At 46.6% G+C, this 25,481-nt stretch overlaps 1 protein-coding gene and 1 long non-coding RNA gene across 3 annotated transcripts in view; one reads left to right on the top strand and one right to left on the bottom strand.

The window, feature by feature from the left end:
- The window catches only part of NCKIPSD (NCK interacting protein with SH3 domain), a 101,053-nt gene extending 76,893 nt beyond the window's left edge, over window positions 1–24,160 (top strand). The window contains exons 7-13 of the mRNA XM_074957681.1: window positions 1,203–1,289; window positions 3,066–3,204; window positions 15,503–15,583; window positions 16,547–16,675; window positions 18,909–19,001; window positions 21,321–21,493; window positions 22,436–24,160. Coding sequence (XP_074813782.1) covers window positions 1,203–1,289; window positions 3,066–3,204; window positions 15,503–15,583; window positions 16,547–16,675; window positions 18,909–19,001; window positions 21,321–21,493; window positions 22,436–22,639 — 906 coding nt within the window. The 3' untranslated portion in view covers window positions 22,640–24,160. The remainder of the gene's footprint in view (window positions 1–1,202; window positions 1,290–3,065; window positions 3,205–15,502; window positions 15,584–16,546; window positions 16,676–18,908; window positions 19,002–21,320; window positions 21,494–22,435) is intronic.
- The window catches only part of LOC141990475 (uncharacterized), a 29,143-nt gene continuing 17,929 nt past the window's right edge, over window positions 14,268–25,481 (bottom strand). For both annotated transcript variants that reach the window (XR_012640181.1, XR_012640183.1), the window contains exon 5: window positions 14,268–14,464. This is a non-coding gene — a long non-coding RNA (uncharacterized LOC141990475). The remainder of the gene's footprint in view (window positions 14,465–25,481) is intronic.

Here is a 25,481-nt window from a genome sequence, read left to right as displayed (position 1 = left end):
AGTGCTAAGTTCTTTATTCACCCATCTTTAAAAAGTAAATAAATAAATAGCCACCAAAAACCTCCTCTCCAGATGCACTGCAAGCTCAGTTGAACACTGTTCCATTGGAAACTTGTTTCATGGTTTGGCTGGCCAGCGTGCACAGGCCAAACAATATCAGTGTTCTAGCCTAAGCCCTACCAACGTGCTAACCCTGCCTTGCCCTGCCCATGCTGGCCTTTAAACTGCATGAAAAGTGTTACTGGGGCTGTTTAAAAACATGGCTTCCAGCAAGCACTGTGTGAAGGCCAATGTAGAAGGTCCTAACTCTTAATTCCTTCTGAAGCGCATGAGTTTCACCTGCTTCTCCAAGGGCACGTCTATACTGCGGACGATAAAGCAGCACATCTACGGAGCTACAGCTGTGCTTTAGTGTAGATGCTTGCCGTGTCAACAGGAGGGGGTTTTCTGTTTGATGTCCTCAATCCATCTCTCCAAGAGACAGTAGCTAGGTTGACAGAATAATTTTTCTGTCCACCTAGCTACATCCACAGTAGGGGCTACGTCAGCACTTAAGGCATGAAGATTTTCACAGCCCTGAGTGACGTAGCTAGGTTGATCTAATTTTTAAGTGAAGACCAGCCCTAAAACATACAGCTCGTCAGATGGGTTTAATCCAGCTTCCTCCATGTTTCCTCCCTCCCCCCACTAATTCTGCAGGGTGAGATCTGCCAAGTTTGAGGCAGACAATACAGGCATAACCAAAATGGTTATAGATTATAGCAGGCATCGTGTGCATGTGTACATGCACAGCACTCAACATGACAAGCCCAGCCCTGACTGGGGCTTCTGGGTGCGACTGCAGCACAAACAGTATTTTCAAAACCCGTCATGGTTCACCTTCTTCAGATGCTTTCAGCATGTAAGACACGGAGGGAGAGACTCTGCTTGGCACTGAGGCAGTTACAGGAGTTCACTTTGATATGGAATCTCTAGGGTAGCTGTTTCCCCTTGCACTGTCTTAGTGCTTCCCTCCTAATTTCTTTGTAGGGTGGTTGGGCTGTGGGGACTGAAGTCCTGGGGATGGAGGAACTGGTGAGATGGGAACAGTTCTTTATCCTGCTGAAAGGCCAGCCTGACTTGGGGCCTCTCTGTGTTCCTGATAGAGACCCTTTGGCTTCTCCAATATGCCAGCAATCTCACTTGTTCGATTGTGTTTCCAGACAGATGCAGATCCTGATGTTTGCAAGAAAATGTGCAAAAAGAATGAGTTTGAATCAGTCCTGTCCCTTGTGGCATATTATCAGATGGTAAGAGGTGTTGGATTCTTCCTATCTTCTATTGAAGGTTTCCCTGTAAACCCAAAGGAGAAGGGTTAACAAGCATGAATGTATGTAAAACTTTTCCCTGTTTGGACAGTTTTTACTGTCTGAACTAGACTGAGTTTCAGAAAATCCTTCTTGCACACTTAAGTAACTGTGCATTATACTTATGGGTTGTGCAGAGCTTACTTGGACAATGAGGAGGTAGGACTTGGGTCTAGTTTCAGGAGCAGTATTTAGTACTGTACCTGTAAGCAGTCGGAACGGTAAAGATTGCAGCTTTCTTTTTAGCTCCACAGAAGCAGCAGCCCTACTATAGTCTAGAGGAAGGATTTCCGAGAATGCCTTGGGAAAGCTGACAGGCTGTGGCTTCTCCTCTCTTAATTGATGCATGGCTCTACATTAGTAAACAGCTCTGATTAGGAAAGTGGGTTGTGAGGAGGAGCCCAGGGACTGAGGAAGGAAATTGATGTTCAGAGGAAGAAGTGTGGAGTTTGCCTTCTGTGCCTATAGAAATATTTCTCTACCCCATTCCCTTTCTAAGGCTCATTGTGGTAGCACTTAGGCATGGATAGGAGATTCTTCCTTAGTCCCCAGCCACAGCACAGCAAACCGTGCAATCAGCTTTTAATAAAACATTGCTCTGTATAAACCCAGAGCTTGGCTATGGAAGAGGCCGCAACATATTTGAGAGAACTGGGAAGCCCAGTCAGGAGTACAGGAGTCTGCTGGCTTTCCCAGTGCATTGTTGCTCTCCATGGTATGCTCTGTGAACGTGATTTTACAGGATGAATGACTATATGGAGAGCGGAACAGTTACCCATTGGACTTTAGTACCTATGACACTTGGTGCTAGGATTCCTCTCTCCGCTCTTTTAGGTTTCTTTTGATCTCTCTGACCAGTTTGTTGGCTGGTATTTGGAGTGATATCAGGTGAAGCTTAGCCTCAGGGCTCCTGTCAGGTTGAGGGTGGGCTTCAGGATCAAGCAGAACCACTGTCTTGAAAAGAGTCTTGACGGTGCAATTTCTGCTTTGTGCACTCAAAGCCTTCTGATTAAAAATCCATTCTCTCGGCGTGAAACCTGACAATTTATAGCAACCCTTCAAGGTCCTTTTCATTAATTGTCAGAGATGCTGCAAAATTGGTTTAGATTTTAATAGATCCTGATAGATCTTGAGGAGCTGAAACTCCTTTTCAGTTCTGCACTGGGCACTTCACTATGATTACTCCCTAAGTAAACAGGGGTGTTGCAAGCTATAGGTCTCCTAGGAGCACTGTATCTGCCCCCGAGGTCATGAAAGCTCTGCATCCCTGTAAGAAGCACAGGCGTTCAGAGTGAATCAGGCCTGGTTTTGGTGGGGCCAAAATAGGATCTTACACCCTAGGCTCTCCATTTGTCTTGTCACAACAGTCAAACTGCGGATGAGATGCACAGTATTTCAGATATGAGCTATTGCTGCCCTGTACCCTTTGTTAGCATCAATAGTACAGTAATTAGAAGCTGATCCCATCACAAAGATGAGTTTTTTAAAAAATCTGTACAGTTTTTAAAAGCTGGTATTGGGGCTAGATCAACTTGTACACTGGAAAGATCTGTGCCATATCTGATACTGGGTTGAAACTTTGGGCTGCCTAGCGCTTCTGCTCACTCACCTGCACTGGTCACAGCACGTGTGGACTTGCAAGCTTCCTGCTTGGCTTCAGTCTTGAACTGAGTACTCAATTGTGGTTTTGTCTTATTGGAAGGATTCCTGTCTTTCTAGGAACACCGAGTGCCATTGCGGCTGCTGCTGCTGAAGTGCTTTGGAGCAATGTGCAACTTGGACGCTGCTATTATCTCCACTCTCGTTAACTCTGTCCTTCCAATGGAGCTGGCTCGTGACATGCAGACTCATACACAAGGTGAGCCGTGGTTATGGACTGCTCCTAGATGTGACTCCCTAGGGGCACGGGTTTCCATTAGAAAGGTTACATGCTGTTGGGGAATTTTAAATTTTGGAGTTCTAGCCCATCCTGAGCTTCTAGTTCAGTGTGCCCTAAGCATTCTAAGGGAGACATACACGTATTTTAAAATAAGTATCAAATTGATGAAACCTTATAAAAACTAGCTTTGGTTTTAATCCTTTGATTTAGGGCTAAATAAATAATAAATACCTTCTATATTATAGCACCCCACGTTCTTGCTGTTGAATATACAGTTACGCAGGAAGTGGCATAAATTAATACCATTTCAGCTTGTTATTTATTTCTGTCAAGTGTTGCTTTAAGAGTCTTTCAGCTTTGTTTGTTTCGTGCTGTTAATGGAGGATGCATACAGATCCTTGAGGAAGAAATCTGGCCTCTTTCATGCAGGCTTTGTCTCTGTACACCACCCTTTTCACCCCATTGCTAAGTGTACATCCGTTGCTGACGACTGGAGAGATGTGTACTGGTTAAAATGAATAACCCTCCTTGCGATTAGTCTTGTGGCTCATTAGTGTCACCAATGACTAATGGATGGTGATATTGAGGCTTCCAGTTAGTGCAGAGTGTGCAGACGTAGCTCCTTTCACTGATCTTCTCTCCTTCTGTTAGTCCTTCATTAGGGTCAGGAGTTACTCTGCCAGGGGTTTAAACACGTGAGATTCCGAGAAGCTAAAGATGGGATAAATCCCATCTACCATTCCACCAACGCTAGGTGTCAAGGCAGGATTGTCCCTGACACTATACTTCCTGGCCGCTTGTCCAGTCAAGTTTTCAATGCAAGCAGCGGAGCTCCTACCCCTTCCGACACATCTCGTCAGTGTGACAGTTCACTTTACTAAGTGTAACTCTTCCTTTCTTTAGTTTATCCCATTACTCTGTAAATAAGCGTGTGCACTACTGTAAACCATTCTTCTGCAGTTGCTCTCTTTTGCGTTCTTAAGAGAAAAGTGCCTGATAGCTGTGCAGTGCAGATGCCCTCTTTTTTTGTAGGCCTGCAACTGTGAGGATTTCTTCCACTTTCTTGGCCTTTTAAGATGAGATTTCCCTCCCCAGTGAGTGGTCTGGGCCTGCTGCTAAGGGGATAATAGCAACGCTCTTACCTGCCAATCTGGAATTGAAGGTGGTGTTCTCCCCCTTTCAGATGCACTGGTGAAAGTAGGAATGAGGATGTGGAAACCTTGAACCTGTCCCTCAGAGGAATGCGTGCAGAAGGTGGTGTATGAGTGAGTGCCATGCAGAGCACATTCTGGATGCATGCTGTGCGCCTGGCTCCCCGGTAAAGGACCGATATAGAAGCTGACGCTTCATTAAGATTAACAGAAAACCTGCTTCACTGGGGTCATCAGCACCATTGCCCTGGGAACACACATACTCTCCCTCCCTCTGAAGTCAGCTGGATTCAGATTCCTCGTATAGCCTGAGCATAGCTGAGAACTGGTTGCAAATGAAAGCATCCTGCAATGACAGGAATGGGCTGGCTCTGGTGTGTAGGGCTCTCACTATAGGTTGTTTCAAATGCACTGGATTCAGTATTCTTCCAGGTGTGCTCCTAATCTATTAAAGCTGGTTTATTCTGCTGACTTTCTCATCTACTACCTGAAACTAGACAGCTGAAAACAACCCCTCCTTACCAGGGGCTGGCAGGGCGAGAGGGGGTGGGAGAGGTGAAGCTAATGTGTCAATATGTACAGCTTAATTAAGGGAATGGGTGGTGCTTCTATGTGAAACACAAATAAAACTGTTTAACAAGCCCCTCTAGGCTGCTGCTGCCTCTTAGAAAAACCAAAGAATAAACCTTACAGCTGGAAACTCCCCTGAGAGCTTGTTCACTTTCCCAAGCTGAGCGTGGTTCTCTTTTGCCTCGTGTTACACGATGCCCGTGCTCAGTGCAACCCTCAGTGCAGGACGTGAGGACACTGTCACAGTCTGCCTGCCTCTCCCCTGTGTGAACTGTCAGATGCAACCCAGAGAAGGAAAGCATTAATTGAAGCTGTGTGGAAATGGAGCAATGGACTGTGTCCTCCTTTGTTATCAGATGTAACTCTAAAAACCCTACCGAGCTGGGAGGGAATAACGGGAATGTCAGTCCTTATCCTTATGCAAATGAAAAGGAGCCCTGAAAGGAAGAGGATCAGGCAGCTTCCAAAGTCTGTCTGTCTGCAGCTTAGACTTGTCTAGCTCTGTGGTGTGGAGCGGTGGGCTGACAGCTGAACTAGGGCGTGGTGCAGTTAAAACCAAGGACAGAAGGTGACTTATTTCTCACCCTCACTCCTGAAGGCACTACACAGCATAGTCTCACTCTACATGCACTAGAACTATGCCGCTGCCAAGGATTCTGCCTTTCCAGCTGTCAGGGTGATTCTCTCCTGACTCCTTTCTATTTGATGGACATATTCTCTTCGGAAACCTGCCCTGTCTCTTCCTGTTGGTTGCGGTGGAAAAGCTCCATTTAGCTAGGCTTCTATAATGCAAGAGGGAGCATTAAGAGGTTGTAGTAAATACAGGTCAAAAATCGACTCTGGTCTGACCCAAATGACAGATTTTCAAACCTCTCCCTCCCTAGGATTTAAATAATGAATTAAGGGCAACTCAGCACTTAACCAGCTGCTAATACTGCTTAAACAGAATAGTCTGTGCTAAACAGGTCCCATCTGTAATAGGTTGTGTGGCCTTTACTGTTATGCCATTTTTCCTTCACTTTTTTCTTTTCTCTTTTTTAACCGGGGTTCTGAGGGCGGTGGGGGCTTGATGATTGGTTTACTTTAAAATGTTTTTAAAAGTTCCATCCATGTGGTTCCCAGACTCGTCAAGCAACTGCCCGTTTAAGCAGATCTAATTGACCTGATCAGCAGCTGTATACTCTGCTGATGGACACTATAGACATGGTAGTACACCCAGGTTAAGATCTCAGCTATACTACTACTTCCCATCCCTTGGATGTAAGGCCGCTCTTGCCAGACCTTATGGAATTTAAGTGTAGGCTAGGGTGCACGCAAATGAGTGGGAACGTAAAGGGTAGTCGAGATGTAAAGGGTAGTTGCCTGGGGCCAACCACAGAGCTTCAACACTAATGACAGGAGTAGGAGACCAGAGAGCCAGTTACCAGCACCTGGCATATCAGTGAAGTGTTTAATTTTCTTACTGTAGACTTCGGTAATTCTGCTATCTCCGGATTCTCTGGGACTAAGGAGGAAGAGCAATTAACTCTGAAAAGCTGTGACATTTTGTAATGAGAAGCAGTAACAATGCCGGTCAGTACCTTAATTGTAAACAGCCTTTTATGCTTTCCAGCACTCAGGTCTCAGGTTGCTATTCCACTATACTTCACCTTAGCAAGCCAGAAAGCTATCTCTGATCTTCCTTTTATTTTCTGAGACCACTATTGGATCAGCCTGTCTTCAGTGAAGGGTGTGGAGAACATGGAAGGCTTATGCATTATTCTTAGGAAATGTTAATTTTTGTGACTCAGTTTAATCTTGTGCTGCTTGTTACCTGGTCTCAAAGGGTTAAAGTCTGTCTAGAGAGATTCTCTGGAAGCAGGGAATAGGCAGTTAGAGGGTTTGTGTGTGTGTCATGTAGCCATGTCTGGGATTGGTAACTGGGCTATCGGGAACTGTCAGCAAGTGAATGGAGCTGCCGTGAAGATACAATGGAGCCTGACAACCAGACCGTAGGAGTTGGTCCTCGCTCACCTTGTCTCAACCAAACCACTAACTTTTTGGGATGTGGATGGGAGATGACTTATCTGACCATAGTCCCTCCCCTGCCTAAGCTTGAAGAAGGAGCAGTACCCATGAAAACAGGCCAGGTGACTGGGACTTGAGGCAAAGACACAGTTGTTGAGGGGCTTCTGTTAGTAATGTGCCCTCCACAGCGCGGGAGCCTTCTCTAATCTGGGTTTTCTGAGCTCCACTGTGGGGCAGGCAGTATGGACAGGCAGTAAGGAAGATGCTGTCTGACAGAAGCAAAGCTGCCAGCATGCCGGCAGTCTCCCAATCCAGTATTAAATGAGGCCTACCCACCTAAGCAAGGGAAAGCGAGACAGGTAAGATTCCTGTGTATGGACTCTTATTTTAATCCATTTCTCTGAGCACCGAGCTAAGGAGCCATTGAGAGAAATGCATCCTGAAGCCGGGGATCCAGTCTCAGAGTAGGAGGGCCACAGGGCTCCCCTTGAGCGAAATGGAGGCCCAGAGCCTATCTTGGAGTATGTTTACACTGCAGTCTCTGCATCTGTGCCACTCAAGTGTAGATGCTTCCTGCATTGACAGAGTGTTTGCATCAATGTACATAATGCACCTCTCAAAGAGGTGTTAGTTTCTTCCATCAACCTAGCTACATCTACACCATGAGTGATGTCGATCTAGATACATCACACAGGACAGGACATTTTACACAGCTTTGTGCAACATAGCTTGGTGAGTCTAATTCTTAAGAGTAGACTAAGCCTAAGAGGAGTGCACTGATGAGAGACTGTGGAATGGTCAGAGACATAGCATGCCCTATGGATTCTTGGCAGGGGGCTGCTTGTTATCAAAACTTGTTCAGTTCATCCCCTAAATTTGGGGCTTTCTCTGAGATGGCGACTGTGTATTTACAACTAGCTTGTTCTGCTGGGGTTGAGCTGCTCCCATTCAGGAAATTAAGGGCCTGACATTTTAAATGTAAAATTAGTTTAGTAGCTGGGATGTTTGTGTGGAAGATTGGAGGCCTGTGCCTTTAGAGCAGCTTGAGATGTAAAGCCATGTGACTGGAGCGCATTAAACATATCCCTTTCCATCCCTCTCTTCTCATACCCAAAATGCTTTTTTTATTTGGAAGCTGTTTATAAAATGCTTGTTCTTGCTGCTGCTGCTAAATCCAAATGATCTAAAATTAACCATTTCCTGGCACTCCAAAGCTTTTGATTCAGAGTCCTGGAGCCTTTCCTGCTCCCCCATCTATTCCAAAGTGGGTCCTCTTGACATTTTCTTGTGGTCTCTTCATCATAACAGAGCTGATGTTGCGGGTTAATTTGCATATTCCTGCTGCTCTTCGTCGTTCCATTTTCTGTCAAACACACTATACAGTCCTTCATCACAAAGACTGGTAGCAGGCATTGGAGGGTGGGTTTTAGTGGAACTACTGCTTGTAAAAAGTGTTTGACTCTCAAACTTGGAGACTGATGCCCTATGCTTACAGGTACGATGCAAGCAACAGCAGTGTGGGCTTCTTCCACACTTCACTGCTAATGTGCCTAAATCTTGCCCTGGAGGAACCACCTCTGGCATAAGAAGGGAAGGCAGTCTCTGTGGTCAGTTCATTCCTAGTCTCTCTACTGAAACAGTCAGATGGCCAGCTGTCAATTGCAGTGGTGTGTTTTGTGTTTTAACGTTGATACTTTGCCTATTAGAAACTGGACTGAGAACCCATTGCCTCACTTTAAATGGGGGCCCACTGAACAGTCCATCATGTGGTGGTAGCTTTTAGTCATTGACCACTTGCACTAGATTAGAATCAGTAATTTAAGTGACAGTCTCTCTCATTATTAATACCTTGAGCCCAACCTGTGCCCCATCCAGGCTCCTGTGGTGTTAATATGCAGTGATAACCTGGTAGTTTTCTACTCAGTGAATGAGGAGTCAGTCTCCCCTTGTTACACAGGTACCTTGGTTTGGAGTCTTTCCAGGAGATGTTTGGGCAAAATTTAAATTCTTGGACAAGTTCCAGCTGATTATGAAACCTGCAGAAGCGTCACCTGTTATGTTCTGAGTTAGGACCAAGATTTCCAAAGGGACTAATAGGGCTGTTATCCTTCAGTTTGGAACAAAGACCATCACATCCATTTCCCTGGAGCTAAGTAAATTCCACGCAAGCTGCCTCTGAGAGATGGGGTCATGGAGTTTACTGTCTCTAACTCACAGGCTGCCCATACCAGCCAAGCAGTCTGTGTAATGGAAAGGACAGATGTGGCTAATTTGGTGGCCAAATGGTCCAATGGCAGGAAGTTGAAGCTAGACAAATTCAGACTGGGTGTTTTTCTAAAAGATCTGGTCTAGGAATTATTTTGGCGAAGTTCTCTGGCCTGTGTTATAGCGGAGGTCAGACTAAGATGATCACAATGTTTCCTTCTGGCCTTGGGGAATGAGGGTTGAGCCTAATGCGGTGCCCTCTGCCCTCCTCTGTGCTTAGACTCTGACGTTATGCATTTCAAAAGGGGAGTTTTGAAAAATGCTTTAAGCTTGGAGCAGCACAATACATATTGGATTAATACAGCAAGGACTCAGTTCATTATGCTTGAACAATATAAACTTTCTCTTTAAATTACATTGGCTTATCAGTCATACACAATGAGTAAGGCTGAGAGTCTCTCACGGAAATCACAGATTCCATCCTTGACTTTTCGTGACTTCTGCAGCGGCTGGTGCTGGCCCAGGAGCTGCAGGGACACGGAGCCGGGTAGGGAGCCATGCCAACTCTGTCCCCAGTACCAGCGGGGGTCCTGGGCCGGCCCTCCCTCCCTCAGTACCAGCGGGGGTCCCGGGCCGCGCACCATAGCATAGCCCCCCTCTCCTCCAGCACCAGAAGGGGTCCTGGGTCACCTTGATCCCCCTCCCCCAGCACCCGGACTGCCGCCAGACTGCCCCCCTCCAAGCGCTCCCCCCTCACCCACGTTTTAGTCACGGTATGTATTTTTAGTAAGTCACGGACAGGTCACAGGCCTGTGAATTTTTGTTTACTGTCCGTGACTTTTACTAAAAATACCCGTGACTAAAACATAGCCTTAACAATGAGTAGGACACATTGCATTTCTTTCTGCCTGAACTGGAAATGCTTGGAGGTGGAGCTCTGATTGTTTGCTATAGCAGGATGCTTGCCTCCAGTTCAAGGTTACTCCTGGTTTGCTGCCATCTAAAAATAAACTTTCTCTTGCATCCATCACTAATTCATAAAGTTTGTCTCCAGGCGGATGTTTTCGTGCTATACTCAGTACTAGGGCAGTGCTGCAGCATGCTCAAACAGGCTGCAGCATTTAGCCTCTCCCCACCCTTCATCTGTGCAGTTAAGGTAGACTGGCCATCCCTTCCTTTGGAGTCCCTTGGCATTGCTCATTAACTGGCCAGAGGGGTCACTGTTCCCAGGGGCTTTGTGGCTCCCAGTGCTGCTAACCTAGGAATCCAGTCTGGTTCACTTAGAATGGAAGTGTCCAGCTCCAACAGCAGCTGACTTGTGCATATCCTTGCTGAGCTCCATGTGAGTGGAGCATCATAATCCTGTTTGACAAGTACTCAGCTTTCTTTGTAGAATGGGGTCGTCCTATAGCTCTTCTGGTAGAATCTGGCTTCCCTACAGCATAATCTGTCTTCACTATTGGGCAACTACAAAGCACCACAGTGGTGGAGACAGGTGGAGCAGGGACTGAAACATTTTCATTTTCTCCTGTTGGACTTCTGCCCTGCAGCTTCCCAAGATATGGCTACGCTGTGTTTTAAAACCCTGTGTCACTGAGTCTCCGAGTCGGGGTCTGCAGACTCGGGCTCGTGCTGAAAACATCAGTACAGTGTAGATGTTGTGGCTCAAGCTGGAGCTCATGCTCTGAAGCCCAGGGAGCAGGGGTGGGCTTTATATATCCACATACCATTTTGGAGCTAAACACTAAAGTTCCTGTCACAGAGAACTAACTGCAAACAGTACCTTGAATTAAATGACCTTGAATCGTGAAGTGACTTAAGCTTATTTTGGCCCTAGGAATTTGAGAATAGCAGCTCCTCCACTGTCTGATATATTGTAGAGTATCTAATCCCTTTTGTGGATGATAGGGGCCAGAGCAATCCATGCCAACCCTCAAGCAACTGGGGACTGTAACACCAGCTGCAGGAGTTCCACAGGATCCTGCCTGACTAGTTACAGAGGAACACTCAAGCCCTCTGCATGGATCCAGGATGCGTTTGATGAGGAAGCACTTTACCTTGGGGTTGATGCAAGCACGTTGGCTGCTGTCCAGGTCTTCTGACAGATGCTTTGGTTTTATTGCTCCTGGACAGTCATTTTTCTGTGATGCTGCTGGCTTGCAGATCTATCAACGTGTTGTTAGAAGGGCTTATAATAAGACACATTGAGGCAGAATTAACCAGAACAATTCTAAGGAAAACAGATGGATAATCTCCTCTGTAATCATGACCATCCCTTGTTGCAGTTCAATATACATACAACTCTACTGTCAAATCTTTTAACTTGAGCGTTGGAGACAATCCTCACCAGTGCTTAATTTGTGCCAGGGCTGAGCCCTGGCACTTCTGTGTCAGTTATGAAAGTTTAAAAAAATTGCTTGAGCCGTGGCACCTCTTTCATTACAAAGTAAGCACTGATCCTCACCTACCCTGCCCAACTTTTCCGTTGCTGCATTTTGAGGTGGGGTAGAGTAGGGTTTATGAAGACCTTCAAGAAGCTTCAGAAAATGTTTCAGCAAAGGACTCTCTCTCAAAATCCCACAGCGAGTTTGAGAAATCTGTGGCAGGAATTCACTAGCATGCCTTACTGCCCCTTGTAACCACTTGAGTTGTGTGCGTGCTGTCTGATGTCAGTAGAGCCCCTCAGCTGAATTACAGCCTTGTATTCTTTCAAAAAAATTTGTATTAATGCTATTTTTTCCCATCTGGCCATTGGTACGATCCTAAAAAAATAGTCATGATTGATTATTGCCTCAGTTCTTTGACACATGGCTGGCATTGTAGAGGGTACAGTGAGTGTCCAGTATCTTGAAGGGGACTAGGCAAGGTTAGAATGCCCCAAAACATCAGCCTGTCATTCAACATACTGATAATAACCCATGTGCTTGTATCCGTATTGAGTGATTACACTGCTCTCAAGTCAGCGTTTATTCATGTTCTAGCATTGCCTTTAAAGCTCAAGCACAAACCAGAGCCTTAATAGGAACATAGGAAGAGTCCAGCATACTGCCTCTGACAGTGGCCCCCACCACATACTGCAGAGGCGGATGTAAGACCATTACACCTGGACAGTTATGACAGGAAATTTCTTCCCAACTCCAGGTAGTGAGGATAGGCGACTGGTGCCTTCCCATACTGGGTGGGTACCAGCTAAAGGGAAGGACATGTGACCACCCCACGACAGCCCCTGAACAGTGATCCGTCCCGCCCTGTGCCCAGCCCAGGGCCGCAGCGCTCTCCTCATCCTACGTTCCCCCAGGGGGGGAATCTCTGTCCTTCTCTCCCTGTATCTCCTCTTCTCCCCCTCACCCCCCCCCCCGGTTCAGCTGCTGTCCCTGGCAGCTGGGCGGGGAGTGGGATGGAGCTGCTTCTGCCTGAAAGAGCCTGGCTGGGAGGTGTGTGGGGGTGTGTGCGAGCGAGCGAGCGAGCGAACCTCCCAGCCAGGCTCTTTCAGGTAGAAGCAGCTCTGACCTACTCCACACCCAGCTGCTAGGGACAGGGAGAGCAGCCGAATGTGCAGGGGGAGAGGCACGGGGAGAGGACAGAGAGCTTCTCCCTCTCCACTCCCCGCTGGTCAATCTGGGGAAGTCACTTGACCCCCCACCACTCCTTATTCTCCCTATGCATTGCCTCTAATTGCACGTTCCCATTATCCATACAAATGTCCAGTCCTTTTTTAAAATTAAGCTAAGCTGTGGCCTCAGTTATACCTTGTAGCAGACAGTTTCACAGATTCACTCTGAATTGTTTTTTTCAAAATGTCATTGAGTGTTCCTCATTTTTGTATTATGAGTCGAACTAGGAGTGCCCAGTTTACCTTCTCAGTCATTCAATCTGTTGACCTCTGTCAGGTAATCTCTTAATCTTAATAATGCTGTAATATTTTTGGTTAAGCATCATTGACCTAGACACAGTCTCTCTGCCCAGGGAGTTTACAATCTGAAAAGTTCTGGACAAGCAGCTTGTGTGTGATGGTGTTTGGTTTTTTTTGACCCCACGCTTCAGCTGGATTCCCTTAGTCTGTGTGTAAAAGACCATTAGTATAGATTGCTTTTCAGGAGCATTAGACTGTATAAGGTTCTTTGGCACCTTCTTCTCTGATACAGCTACTGCACTCAATAATGATCACCAGGTTTCAGTCAATTCCAGTGGCAGTAAGATACCCCAGTGATAGCATTATAGTCTGTACATGCAAGAACAAATTCTGTATGGCACAAGACCCTTCGCAGATGGTATGTTTAGATCTGGCAGGATGGGGGAATCAGGTGAGGTGCTTTGGAAATTAATTAGGGACAGAGTGCCTCTTGTGGTAAATGGCATCATTATGGAAATATATATTGGATGGAAAAACTTTTATCAAAAAAACTTTTATCAAATCTACATTTTCAAGGTGTAAAAAGTACCTTTCTGTTCAACTTAAAAAAACAAAACAAAATATGACAGGTTTTATTTATATCAGTTGTATAAGTGACCCAATCCTATCAGGTAGCTGTAACTGAACATAATATTTAGCCTTTATCTAGCACTCTGCACTTCCAAAGCACCGCACAAACATTAATGCTCCTCTTCCTGAAATCTTCCAGCTGGAATTGAGGGGCTATATACTGTATTTCATTGTGACATATGCACTGTTGTGTGGGTCTACTATAAACCCCTACTGAAACACACCAGCTAATTAAGATTCAGGAAAGACCGTGGTTGTGATTCTGTGGAGCATTCATGTATAGCTACTGCCAGTGCAAATTGTGCTAGACTAGCAGGTTGTGGGACAGATTGATGCATGAGACAAGTGTATCCTGAAAAGCCAGCAGAATGCACACCTGGAGTCTTGAGCATTGTGTGCCGGAGTCTCAGGTGACGTTAAACAAACTTAGCCAGAGCTGATCCATTGAAAATGGAAGAATGCAGACACAGTAGCAAAGAAACGTAGCTATGACATATTAACAATTGAAGCAGGAAGTATTTAAAGATGACTAGAAGGATGGGTGCTTTTCTGGTTCCAGTTATTATATAAATTGTTGGAGGTGTCCAGGGACGGCACAGGGAGATTTTAATTATTCACCTGTCATGTTTATTAGGAGCCTCTGAAGAAAGACGGAAAAACCAAGAACATTCATTATGATCCCCAAATTGATTGAAAACATATGTCTGCCATGTTCATTCCCACCGTACTTCTTTTGCCTCTTCCCTTTCCACTGGAGCACTTAGCTGATGTGTTGGTGTAGTTCAGGAGTGTAGCCTCCAAAGCTGGATAAATTATGCAGTTTCTGTAGAAATAATATGTATCAAAGGAAACTTCAGCCCATCAGACTCCCCTGCCGCGTCTCCCCCCCATATGTCTCTCTCACTGTATTTTCCAAATTCTGTGTAAAATACATGAGGGACTAGAGTCTGACATGAGTTACGGTAGTGGCCTGTCTTCTCTACAGATGTGAATTCAAACCCTGCCTTGGGTCATAGATGAAAATGGGTTTCCTCTTTTTAACTCTTACCACCTTTCATGAACTTTTTGTCTGTAACTGCTCTTTCTTGCAGGTTCAGATGTCGAGATGCCATCTGTGTTAGTGGTTAACACGTGATTGGTACTGGACCTCACATTCACAAGAAGTCCAAGATTAGACTAGCAGGCACAGTATATGTCAGAAGAGAGGTGCCTTGGCAGAGCTAGGCGTGTGCTTGTGAGTAAAAGTACAGGATTAGACTAATAGGGGGTGGTGTAAATCAGGTTTGAGGTGCATTGGCAGAGCTGCAGGGAACCAAAAATCCTCTCAAATGCTGCTTGCTTTTATTTTATTTTATTTTTATTTTTTTAAGACTGCATGTTGGGAAATTAAATATGGCAACTGAACTGGGAACTAAATCTAGATTTCCTGAGTCTATCCTGTGCTACCTCACTATGCTGTTAATGTATTTATCATTGTAGTGCTCACAGGCCCCCATGAGGATCAAGGCTTGTTGTGCTGGGTGCTCTCAAACACATAGGAAAACATGGTCCTGGTCCCAAAGAGTGTACACTGGAATATTACAAATGATGTGAACAGTGTAGAGAGGGATACAGTCAAATACATATAAAGTTAGATACGTGTGTTTTTGTATTGCAGCACGCCAGCTGTCCTGAAATGCTCCTCTGCTTTGCCATCATTAATTGGCTGGATGTCTTTTCTAGGCATCACAGCTGAGATTCCCCTTAAAAAGGGAGAGCGTAGTCGCCTACCTTCCTATATGTATTAAATCCCTTATCACTTCAAACCAGGGAGCAGACACTTGAGAGTATTAATGGCTGGATCTATGGTTTTATCTTGCAGACCATCAAAAGATGTGCTACTCTGCACTGGTTCTGGCTATGATATTCTCTATGGGAGAGCCGCTGCCATATCACCACTATGGTAAGAACTGAATGCATTGCAGAGAGGGAAAGCTTCTACCTAGACATCTTGCGGGGAGCGGTTCCTGGTGGCCAAGACCACTCCAGAGTGCTAGAGGGGGATTCTCCCTGCCGCATGCATGGGAGGAGAGGGAAAGAAGCCTCCTACACCTTCTCTATTCCCTCTCCCAATTTTGCACCAGCACAACATAGGAGAGTCATTGGCCCAACATTGCCAAGAAGCCTAAGGGCTTGTCTGCCCTTGAAACACTACAGTGGTACAGCTGCGGCAGCGCTTCGGTGTCGACATATGCTATAGTAAAGGGAGGGATTCTCCACATCCCTGAGAGACATAGCTGCTGTTGGAGAGGTTTGTGTAGGAGTCTCCTTAGCCAGTTCACTAGACTCCATGATAAAGATGCACAATCTCTGAAACCAGTGAAATGGGGAGCACAGAATGAATCTTTCCAAGCTTTCAGAAAGATGTATTCCTCTCCTAGTATAACCTGGTGGTTATTTCCTGCAGGTGGCCTTGTTTGCATGGGCTGCAGCACTTTCCTAATAGCTAGGTTAAAATGAGTTACTACTAATGATTTGCATTAATTTTAAATAGACTAAACTACTGGGCAAGAATATAAATCTCTTCTTGCCCATAATGCTTATGTTCCTTGGTTGGTTTGCTGCTGGGACAGTAGCTAGAGTAGAAATTTGGGAATGCATTTACTCGGCAAAACTGCTCATCGGGTGCCCTGCTCCCAGCACTGCTGTGAAATGTGTATAGTTCTTTTTTGGAGCCATTCACATCTCCTACCACAAAGACCCCACAGATGGCCATCTAGTGACCAGGGCATTACCTCCTGGGTGGCTGAAATTGCAGCTGATTTATGCTCGTAAGTGTAAAAGAAGCAGGCAATGTCTTGCATCAGCGAGGGCAGTGTGTTTGATCAGCACCGGATACCGAAAGCCCTTTTCTCCTCATGTACAGAGCACCTCAACTCACAGTTTGTCCAGTTCCTGTTGGATGTGATCGAAGATGGGCTGCCCTCAGATACCACAGAGCAACTGCCTGACCTGTTTGTTAATGTCCTTCTGGCCTTTAATCTCCACATTCCAGGTCAGTGACACTACTTTTCCTCACTTTCACAGGATTCTGGTGGTCTACGGGAGGGGTTTCTTGACTTCCAGGCTGCACTGTGCTAACTTGCCAAGCTCCCTTCTCTTATTTATTCCCTCTTCTAGTTCTCCAAGCCTTCCATTGTAGGCACTGAGCAAGGACCTAGAGAAAGAATGCCTTTTGGGGGTAGGGGATGATTTTAATTGCCCACTAAGGAAAATGTCTCCAGGTGTGTGAGAGTGAGTGAGCAAACACAGTCCCTGACTCCTCCATTCTCTGGCCAGGACTGAGTTGGCGAATACAACCCCACCTGGGATTCCAAGTGAAAATACCATTTTAAGTGAGTGAAAGCTTGTCAAAACCAATTAACCCCTTGGGGCAGGCCAAGCCATCTGGGCCCACATGATTCCCTCCACTCTTTCAGTTAGTTATTTTGGTGGGGTTTTATATGGTGCTGTGCACTTGTGTGGGTTAACTTCACAGGAACATCTAACTACTGTAATGGGCACGTATCAGTATAATTGCAAAGCTACTAATCTTCTCTCTTCTTCAGGTGATTGGCAGAGCTGCTACTTATCCCTGGCTGTGCCTCCTGAATCCCATTAAACGTAGATACATTAGGGTCAGTCTCATAAACATATTCTGCTAGGCATCACTTTCTCCTGGATTTCTTGATCCCTCATCATGCCTACCGTGGTGAGCTCCTTACTAATAGGCAAAAGATCTAGTCTTGTGGAAAGAAGCTTAACCTCTCCCAGCTGCTGCTGTTTCCAAGAGTTTTGGAGTCCGTAAGCATTAGAAGATGGAAGTGTAATATTAGGGCCTAGTCTTGGATTCTGCTTGTTAATCTTGAATATGCAAGATCTCCTGTTGCTATGTTGTAATTGTCGTCTTGTTTCCTTGCTGCTGTTCTGTTCAATGCCTTTATCCTCGGCTTCATGGAGAGGGAAGGCTAAAGCAGCAAGGACATGTCCAATAGCTTACCCGTTGTTTTATGTTCCGTTTCGTTAACATTCAGGTGGTAGTGATTTTGTTTCTAATTTCATAGGAGTTTATCGCACAGGGATTGATTAAGTATGCTGTCTCGGTTGCTTTCATTCATTATCCTTTCTTACTGTTACCCGGTGCATTTGCTGGCTTCTGTAATTAGGCAATAACACTTGATGGGCAGTGCATTTCTGGGGGATTATTCCCCACCTGGAGTGCAGCGAGAAGCTGAGAGCAGAGCGACGTGTTCTCGTATTCTGAGAACTTGCTAAATGATGTTCAGGCTTCTTATTAGTAGGTTGAATTTTTATTCCCAAGCCTTCAGAGTCTATCAGAATATTAGCACTTCACTGGTGCAGAGGTAGTTAAAGCTTTCTTAGGATCTCTTAATAGATTAACTCCTTTCAACCTGAAGGATCCTGAAGTACTTTACAAACTAAACAGTATAGACCGGGATTCCTATCCCCACCACAGAAACGCTTTGGCAATGTTCCACCCAACAGTTCAGAGCAGGAAGAGATGAATAAATCTGTATTTGAACAAAACCTTAGGGAGGCAATATAACTCAAGTAAGAATTTGGCTAGGACGCTAGGATTAACCCATCTATTCTTGCAAAAATTTAGATCTTCCTCTAATCGGTTTGCCATCTCATACAAAATATGACACTTTCTGCCTCACAGAACCCCTTTTGCACTGTGCTTAGGCTTTGGGGTCATGTAGTGCAGTGCACTTCATCAGCACCTGGGTTTTCTATTGGGCAGTGTTATACAACTACATGCCCAGCCCTTATTTACTTTTGAGGTCTGAAAAGGTGACAGCCCACCAAGGTATTGCTGACCTGACAACGTGAAGGAGATCCTATAGTGGGGTGGGTGGGGCCTCTGGCTTCAAGTGTTGGATCTAAAACAGAATGGAGGTAATGTTTGAGTGTAAAGCCTTGCAGAGTATTCCAAAGGCTGCTCTGATCCCCTGGATGGGAGCCAGCAGCAAGCCAGCTCACCAGGTGCAAATAGAAAGTGTAAATTCCAGTGTTTATGTATTAAATTTGGAGGCGATTTTCTGTCCAACCCTCTGACATTCTCATTCTGAGCACAGCAATGGTTGTGACACCCCAAAGATTCCCACGTAAGTGGTGTGAAGACAGGCTTAGCATTTTGTTTCTTTTCCTTTGCTGCTCACTTAAGCCAACCTGAAATGTGTTGCAAAGAGATCTGTCATTGCAAATGAGCCTGTTTCATCTCTTAGTGCCAGAACACAATGTGATCATGACTACAGTGAGCAAGCACTCCAATGTCAAGACCTTCACAGAGAAGGTGCTGTTGCTACTGAACAGGGGAGGTGAGTGTTTCTGCAACTTTATTACATCCCAGCAGGTGGGAAAGGTTAATGGCAGCACAGAGCTGGAGAGCTGAGGCTGATATCATTCAGAGGTCAGAGAGTTAGAGGGGGTGGCTGGCAGATGAGCTCATGGCTTCGCTAAGATTTGCTGTGCTCATACAACTCTCAGTGTGAGGTGGACAGGGCTGCATTCCTGAGGAAGAAACTGTCTGAAATAAAGCCCTGCTGATGACATCTGCTAAGTAACTAATAACGGCAGGTGGACTGATGTTCTCTTGCAAGCCGATCCCCATGAGCTGAGATTAGTGCAGCCTTTTGTGGGAATGGCTAGGCTAGGCTTGGCAGGATTCGGTTTTAACTGAGAACTGTAGGTAAAAGTCCATTTCAGCCAATGCTGAAATTGACTAAAAGAATCAGTTGCTTACATGTGGGCGTGCTGCAGAGATCAGGGTGCCCATCCCCACTCACTCACCAGCCAGGACTGCAGGACCATCTGCCGGCAGGAGCCGTTCAGCAGTGGGATTGCCTCCCCGGAAGCCAAGGGCTCATCCTTCTCCTTGCAGTCCTGGCTAGGAGCCCCGGCTCCACTGGCCCAGAACCCCAGCCTTCCCCACACCTTGTGGCTGCAGGGACTGGGTGTCACCAGCCCAGTGGCCAAGCAGGGAGCCCTCTGCTGAGTCAGGATGACCACAGCCTCCCCTGCACCTTGTACCCTGGTGTCCTGAGCCTCCCAGCCACACAGGGAGCCCCCTGGAGCCCAGCTGTCAACACTGTCCTAACCCCAGCCCTACCCCCAACTACCATGGAAATAAATATAGTTTAAAAAAGGAAAAAATCTTAAATAAGAATCAATAAAAATTCTTCACGATTAGAAAACTCTAACAATTGAACTCTGCTGAGCCTACTTATGGCACAGCAGTGTTCTCTCCTCCTGAGAATGGAATCCAGCTTTCCCCTTGTCTTCGTGGCCTCCTGAAATGGTATTCTGTACCCCATGTGCCAGGATCTGCCTGCCTTTCTCGTCTGTCGAGCTCTGAACCACTCCTCTGATGGCCCATGCTGGGGAGCAGGTGCCCCAGATGGTGGGTCTGGAGGGAGCACTGTTCTCAAAGAACATTGCTTACAGGTACTCTTTCCCTTTTCAAATCACCCACCTGATTTGCCAGATCCAGTATAGCGTTAAATCCACTGTATTTGTAAAGCAGATCATTGGAAACCCATAAAGCTCAGCTCTCAGTCAGCACAATGTCAAGTATTTCTACCTGTTTATCTGCCACGGCATTGTGCTTTTTAATACCTTCTGGAGCACTGGGGCCCTGCTGCCTTCGCTTCGTTTTGTTGACGTGCTGTTAAATAACCTCTCCTGTGTCTGTGATACTTGGTTCTTTTCTCTGGCTTCAGTTCTTTTCAAGGTTGTAAATCATGGTCTTTGTACAACATCAGTCAGACTTGCATATAGCCTCCATGCTGTCCACCTGACTTCCTTCCAAAGCCTTTACTTAACTCTTTCACTGCCTGATTACCTAATGCTACCACCTCACCCTGAGTGGCTGCAGAAAAACAGCAGGAGTTGAGACCCTTTGGTAGCAATAATCTTTTGGGGGAGACTCCAGCTTCCTCCTTCCCCTTCCCCTAAGGCAGAGGAGTGGGGCCAGTGCACTTCAGAAGCCTCTCTGGGATGTGTATGAATATTTTGCTCTGAAGAGAGCGGAGATGCTGTTGGCCTATTTACACCTGGAGGCGTTTATTATTTTCTTGCTTCCACGTAGGTTATTAGGCTGGTCTCCATGGTGAAAGCTCATTTCAGATACAAGCTCGGCTGGACTGGGGGCTGTTGAGGGGGTTTTGCACCAAAATAATAAACCAGGGAGAAGAAAATGAGTGTAGCTGCTCAGGGAGGCCAGCAAGTTCTGAGGGGCGCTGGGTGGTGCTGAAGTAATGAGCTTTCCCTGTGATGTATTAGTGAAACACAAATAATGATTAATACTTAGACTAATATGAGTTTGGTCTCAGCTCAGTGCCCTGCAGAGTTGTCATCCCAATTATGCTGCCCCGAATTAGGCACTGTGTGCTCACCAGTGCTCTCCCAGTATTCACAGCTACCAGGCATGGTGTAGTGCTCTGAACTAGTGCTTTGGAGTAGCTGTCTTAGGTCAGGGAAAACATCCTCAGTAAGGCACGTGGAGCTCAAGTCCTGGTGCAGAGATTCACCCCAAAGAAGGTGGATAGAGAACTTGAACAAATGTTGACTGTAGATTTTAACACAGACCTTTTTTCTGTGACAACCTGCCTTCATCCCTTCCCTGGCTTGGCCCCCAGATGATCCGGTTTGTATCTTCAAACACCAGCCTCAGCCGCCACATTCGGTGCTGAAGTTCCTTCAGGACATCTTTGCCAGCAAAGATACCGCAAACATCTTCTACCACACGGACATGATGGTGATGATCGACATAACGGTGCGGCAGATTGCAGATCTCTCCCCTGGAGACAAGGTGCTGAGCCAGAGGGGCTGGGACTGGGACTGGGACCTGGGGAGGAAGGGAGCTTTCCAGTGCAATGGAAGAGAAGGCTTCTTGCTACCCAAGCCGTGGTGGGGAGGGGAGGAGGCAGGTTCTAGCAGTGAAGCAAAATGGCCCAGGTGAGTAATGGGTGCTCTGGAATAGAGTAATCAGTGATTTCTGGATCCCTTTTCTTTCCTGTCCTCAGCCTGCTTGGCAGAGCTGGCCTTAGACCAAGCAACACACAGGGACTCCTTGGAGTCCCACGGCCCATTGTTAACTCAGCAACTATAGGCCAGCTTGCACTCCTCAGCAACAGGACCAGAGAGTGGGGCAAGCCCAGTCTGCCCTTGTAGCAGCTGGAGGAATGACACAGTCCAGGTACTTGACTGAAGGCTCCTTTTAGGGAGTTGTTGCCAATTCTCTGTACCTCACAGAGCCCCCACATTGCTGTCAGATCAGGTGTTCCAGCCCTTGGGACCACTACAGTGATCAGGGTGCTAGGATCAGCTGTGAATAGGGAAAGGCATGAAAATTTGCCCCATCCATCCTCCATCCACTCACAGAAAGATGTAGGAAGAGCTTACCTATGAGAAACGTTTCTCAAAGTTTCAGTTGGTGGGTTCACTCCCCAGCCTGGGTAACTGGCTGCTGTCCCTTCCCTCTGGGGACTTCCAAGGGAAAAGGAGTTTCTTGCTTTATCCCCCTCACTAAAAGTAGATGAGTGGGGTCTGTTGATGTAACTGTTGCTCTGGGAAGAGCATCAAGATTCCATAGATATTAATGAGTCCCACAGAAAAGCCGGTGCTTACGATGGAATCTCACTCCTGATGGTAACACAGCAGCAGCTGTTCCAGTGTTAATGCTTTTTGGAATCTGGAACACTTGTTTATCTCATTTAAATACTGCATTGTGCTCTGTCTCCCCCCACTGCAGCTGAGGATGGAGTATCTGTCTCTAATGCATGCGATCATGCGTTCCACATCCTACCTGCAGCATCAGCATCGTCTTTCTGACCTGCAAGGTACCTTGCAGCGCATTTTGGCTGAGGAAGAAGAGGGGCAGCAGTGCCAGATGGACAAAATGATCATCTGGGAAATGTATAAGGAGTTCCCAGAAATGTCTCCAGGAACCAGCTAACTGACCATCGGATTGGACTGAGAGAGCCACTTGGAACAAAAATGTCTCATGTTGACACTTCTCCACATCCCCTTCCAGTGCTGCTTATACTTATTATTCCTCCGGGTGAGGCCTAGGGTTCAGACAGGCCCTGTCGAAGTGTCAGCAGTAGAACACCCCAGCAGAATGCATTTTAAGGGCACTCCTGAGGTCTGGCCCTTTATGAGAGTTGTTACCTTGAATGGAAGAGGACAGTTTGCACAAGGGTCATGCTCTGACTGGGACAGGAAGGCATTCGTCAGCTGTGTGGGTATTGTTAACGGGAGGGGACACAGAGCTTGTGAGGGACTTACCAACCTGGATGCTGGATAGCTTTGGATGTTTAGCTGTTCTGGGGTCTGAGGTCCCGAATTAAAAAGCCTTTGCCATAGAGTATCCCTTGTCCCTATACACATCTCTCCCTGCAGTTACCAAGTGGAGTAGGCCAGTGTTTGGAAGAAGCTTTCGTAACATCTGTTTTGTTTTCTGCTCCTAGTGCAAATATGCTGCAGTCCTGGCAAAGGGGATAGCTAACTGCATCTCCACTACTGTGTCTGGTGAGCCTTTTGCTTCCTCCTGACCCCTGGCTTGCTCTCTGGGTTACAGCCCACCAACTGGGGTCCTAACGGCCGAGTCAAGCAGCTGCTTTTTCCAGTCGTCTTTACATAGTGATGATTAAATCAGAGATTCTCTCACACTGTGCCAGCAGAACAGTGACAGTTGTCCAGGCATCGTTATTCTTTTCAGAGGCCTCTGGCCTAGACACAGTGCTAAGGTGTGTCATGCTAACTGAAACCTGCAGCTTGTCTCCTAGTGTCTTCCCAGCCTCTGGTGTGCCACACAGAGGTGTGTATTCGTAGCTAGGAGCATGGTGCTCTGTTCTTAAAACCTGCGGATTTCTTGCCTTGAGCTTAGTAGCGATTGGTTCTGCCTAGCTGTACCTCCTCTCCGTGTGCCTGTGGCCTGAAGGTTGCTTGAGCCTGGTGTCCAGTAGTTCTGCTTGTGAGTATGCACAGGTGTGGAGAACCCGCTATATTTTCTCTAGGTCTCTAACAATGGATTAATCTGTTTCTTATTTATATCTTACGGATGTGGTCACAAGCTAACATGGGTCTGTAATATCTGTTGCTATGCACAAGCACTGCATAAGTGATTGCTCTCCTTTGCTGGAGCTTTGCAGTGTTTTGTGTAGAAGCCATTAGAAATGAAACTGGGAATACTTAGGCAACTGGTAATTAGCAGATGAATGAGCGAAACTTGAAGTCTGTGTGGTGAGGGCTTGGGCCCTAAGTGCGATGTGTGTGTGAAGCCCAGGAAGGCCCTGCAGCCTAAAGAGGATGAGTGGATCATGAAATCAGCATTGGAGCATTCAAGGCTAACAAACAGCCCTGTTAGAAATCTATTTTCCCTATCAAAATGTCTGAATGTCAAAAGGGAGCTGTATTTTGGTAATAACTAACGTAAATGTAACACACAACGGAATAAAAACGTCTTAAACGCTGGGCTCCTGAGAACACTTCTGTTGCCTACTGCATTTGGTTACTGTCTGAGACTGTGTTATATCCTTATTGTGGGGACTGAGGAAAGGCCAGTACAAAATGGTGTGAACCCCGTCCTTGGTTTTGTATTAACTAAATGTTAGTGCAAAGTATACGGTTGCTAATCTTTTTAAATGGGAGTTACTGTAATTCAAGAGTTGATTTTCAGACACCAGAGTCTCAGGCAGGGAAATACATAAACCCAACTCCCCTACCCCATCTCAATGAAATGATAGGCAGAAATGGGGAGAGCTAACTGTTCTGGCCTCTGGGCGTTTCTGATGGGAGTCAGAAGGAGTAAACATCTGAGGGACAGTGTTGGGGAGGAGGTTCCAATGAAAGGACTCTGCCCAGCCTGGACCAGATAAAGCCATGGAATGGAGAGCAGCAACAAGCCATCCTGTCTCTGTCACCTTTGGTGCAAGCCACATTGCAATCAATAGCCTGCAAAATATCTCTCCGATAGATTAAGGATTTGCTTAGAGTTGGAATTCACATCCTACAACACACACAACTTCAGTCTTCTTCCAGCAGAGCTTCCGTTTCACTTGGCATCATGCGTCACAGGATTTTGAACTGTCTTTATTAAGCACTAAGGAATCAAGCTTCTGCTGTTGAAGCTAGCTGTATACCTGTTACCAAACCCTCAACTCTTCCCAGGGGGTAGGTAAGAATGAGGTGGGGAGGAGGGGTTGCTCTAGCCTCATTATGAGGTGCTCATTAGAATACTGTCTGATAGAAAGCGTATGTGTTGACTCTGCTATGGTGAAGTCTTCCACAGTTGCCTTGGAGGTAGGCCTCGTTTGGCTGGTACTCTGAACATTGGGGTCCTGAAGGCTGTTCTAGGCTTGCATCATGGTAATTCCTTTCAGTTTCAGCCCCTCTGAGTTGGGGCAAAACTTACCAGATCCTGGGGCTCACCTGCAAGCCCCCCTTCTCGAACGGTACCCTCCAGGGGAGCTATGTCAGTAGGGGGACGGTTGCCCTCCTGTGATTCATTCCACGTGCTTGGGCTGGCAGGTCTGGGCATCAGAGCGAGTCATGAAGAGACCCGCTCCCCCTCCGCAGCTGGAGGCAGCGGTGGCTGCTAGATCGGGGCCCTGCTCCACAGGAGGTGGGCAGTGGCTCCTGTGTCTGGAGAAAGTCAGCAAGAGGGGCAGAAAATATGGAGCTGTGAGGAGCGAGGAGGCAACGCTGCAATAGGACAGGTGCAGTCCCTGGAGCGGAGCCAGCGTTCTGGCCGCTGGTGCCTGCGAGTCTCCGGGATGCTGGGAGGCCAGATGCCA

This window comes from Natator depressus, chromosome 7 (genome assembly GCF_965152275.1).
Source record: "Natator depressus isolate rNatDep1 chromosome 7, rNatDep2.hap1, whole genome shotgun sequence".
Taxonomy (NCBI): domain Eukaryota; kingdom Metazoa; phylum Chordata; order Testudines; family Cheloniidae; genus Natator; species Natator depressus.
The sequence above is the reverse complement of the archived record's forward strand: the minus strand, read 5'-3'. Positions and strand labels throughout refer to the sequence as shown.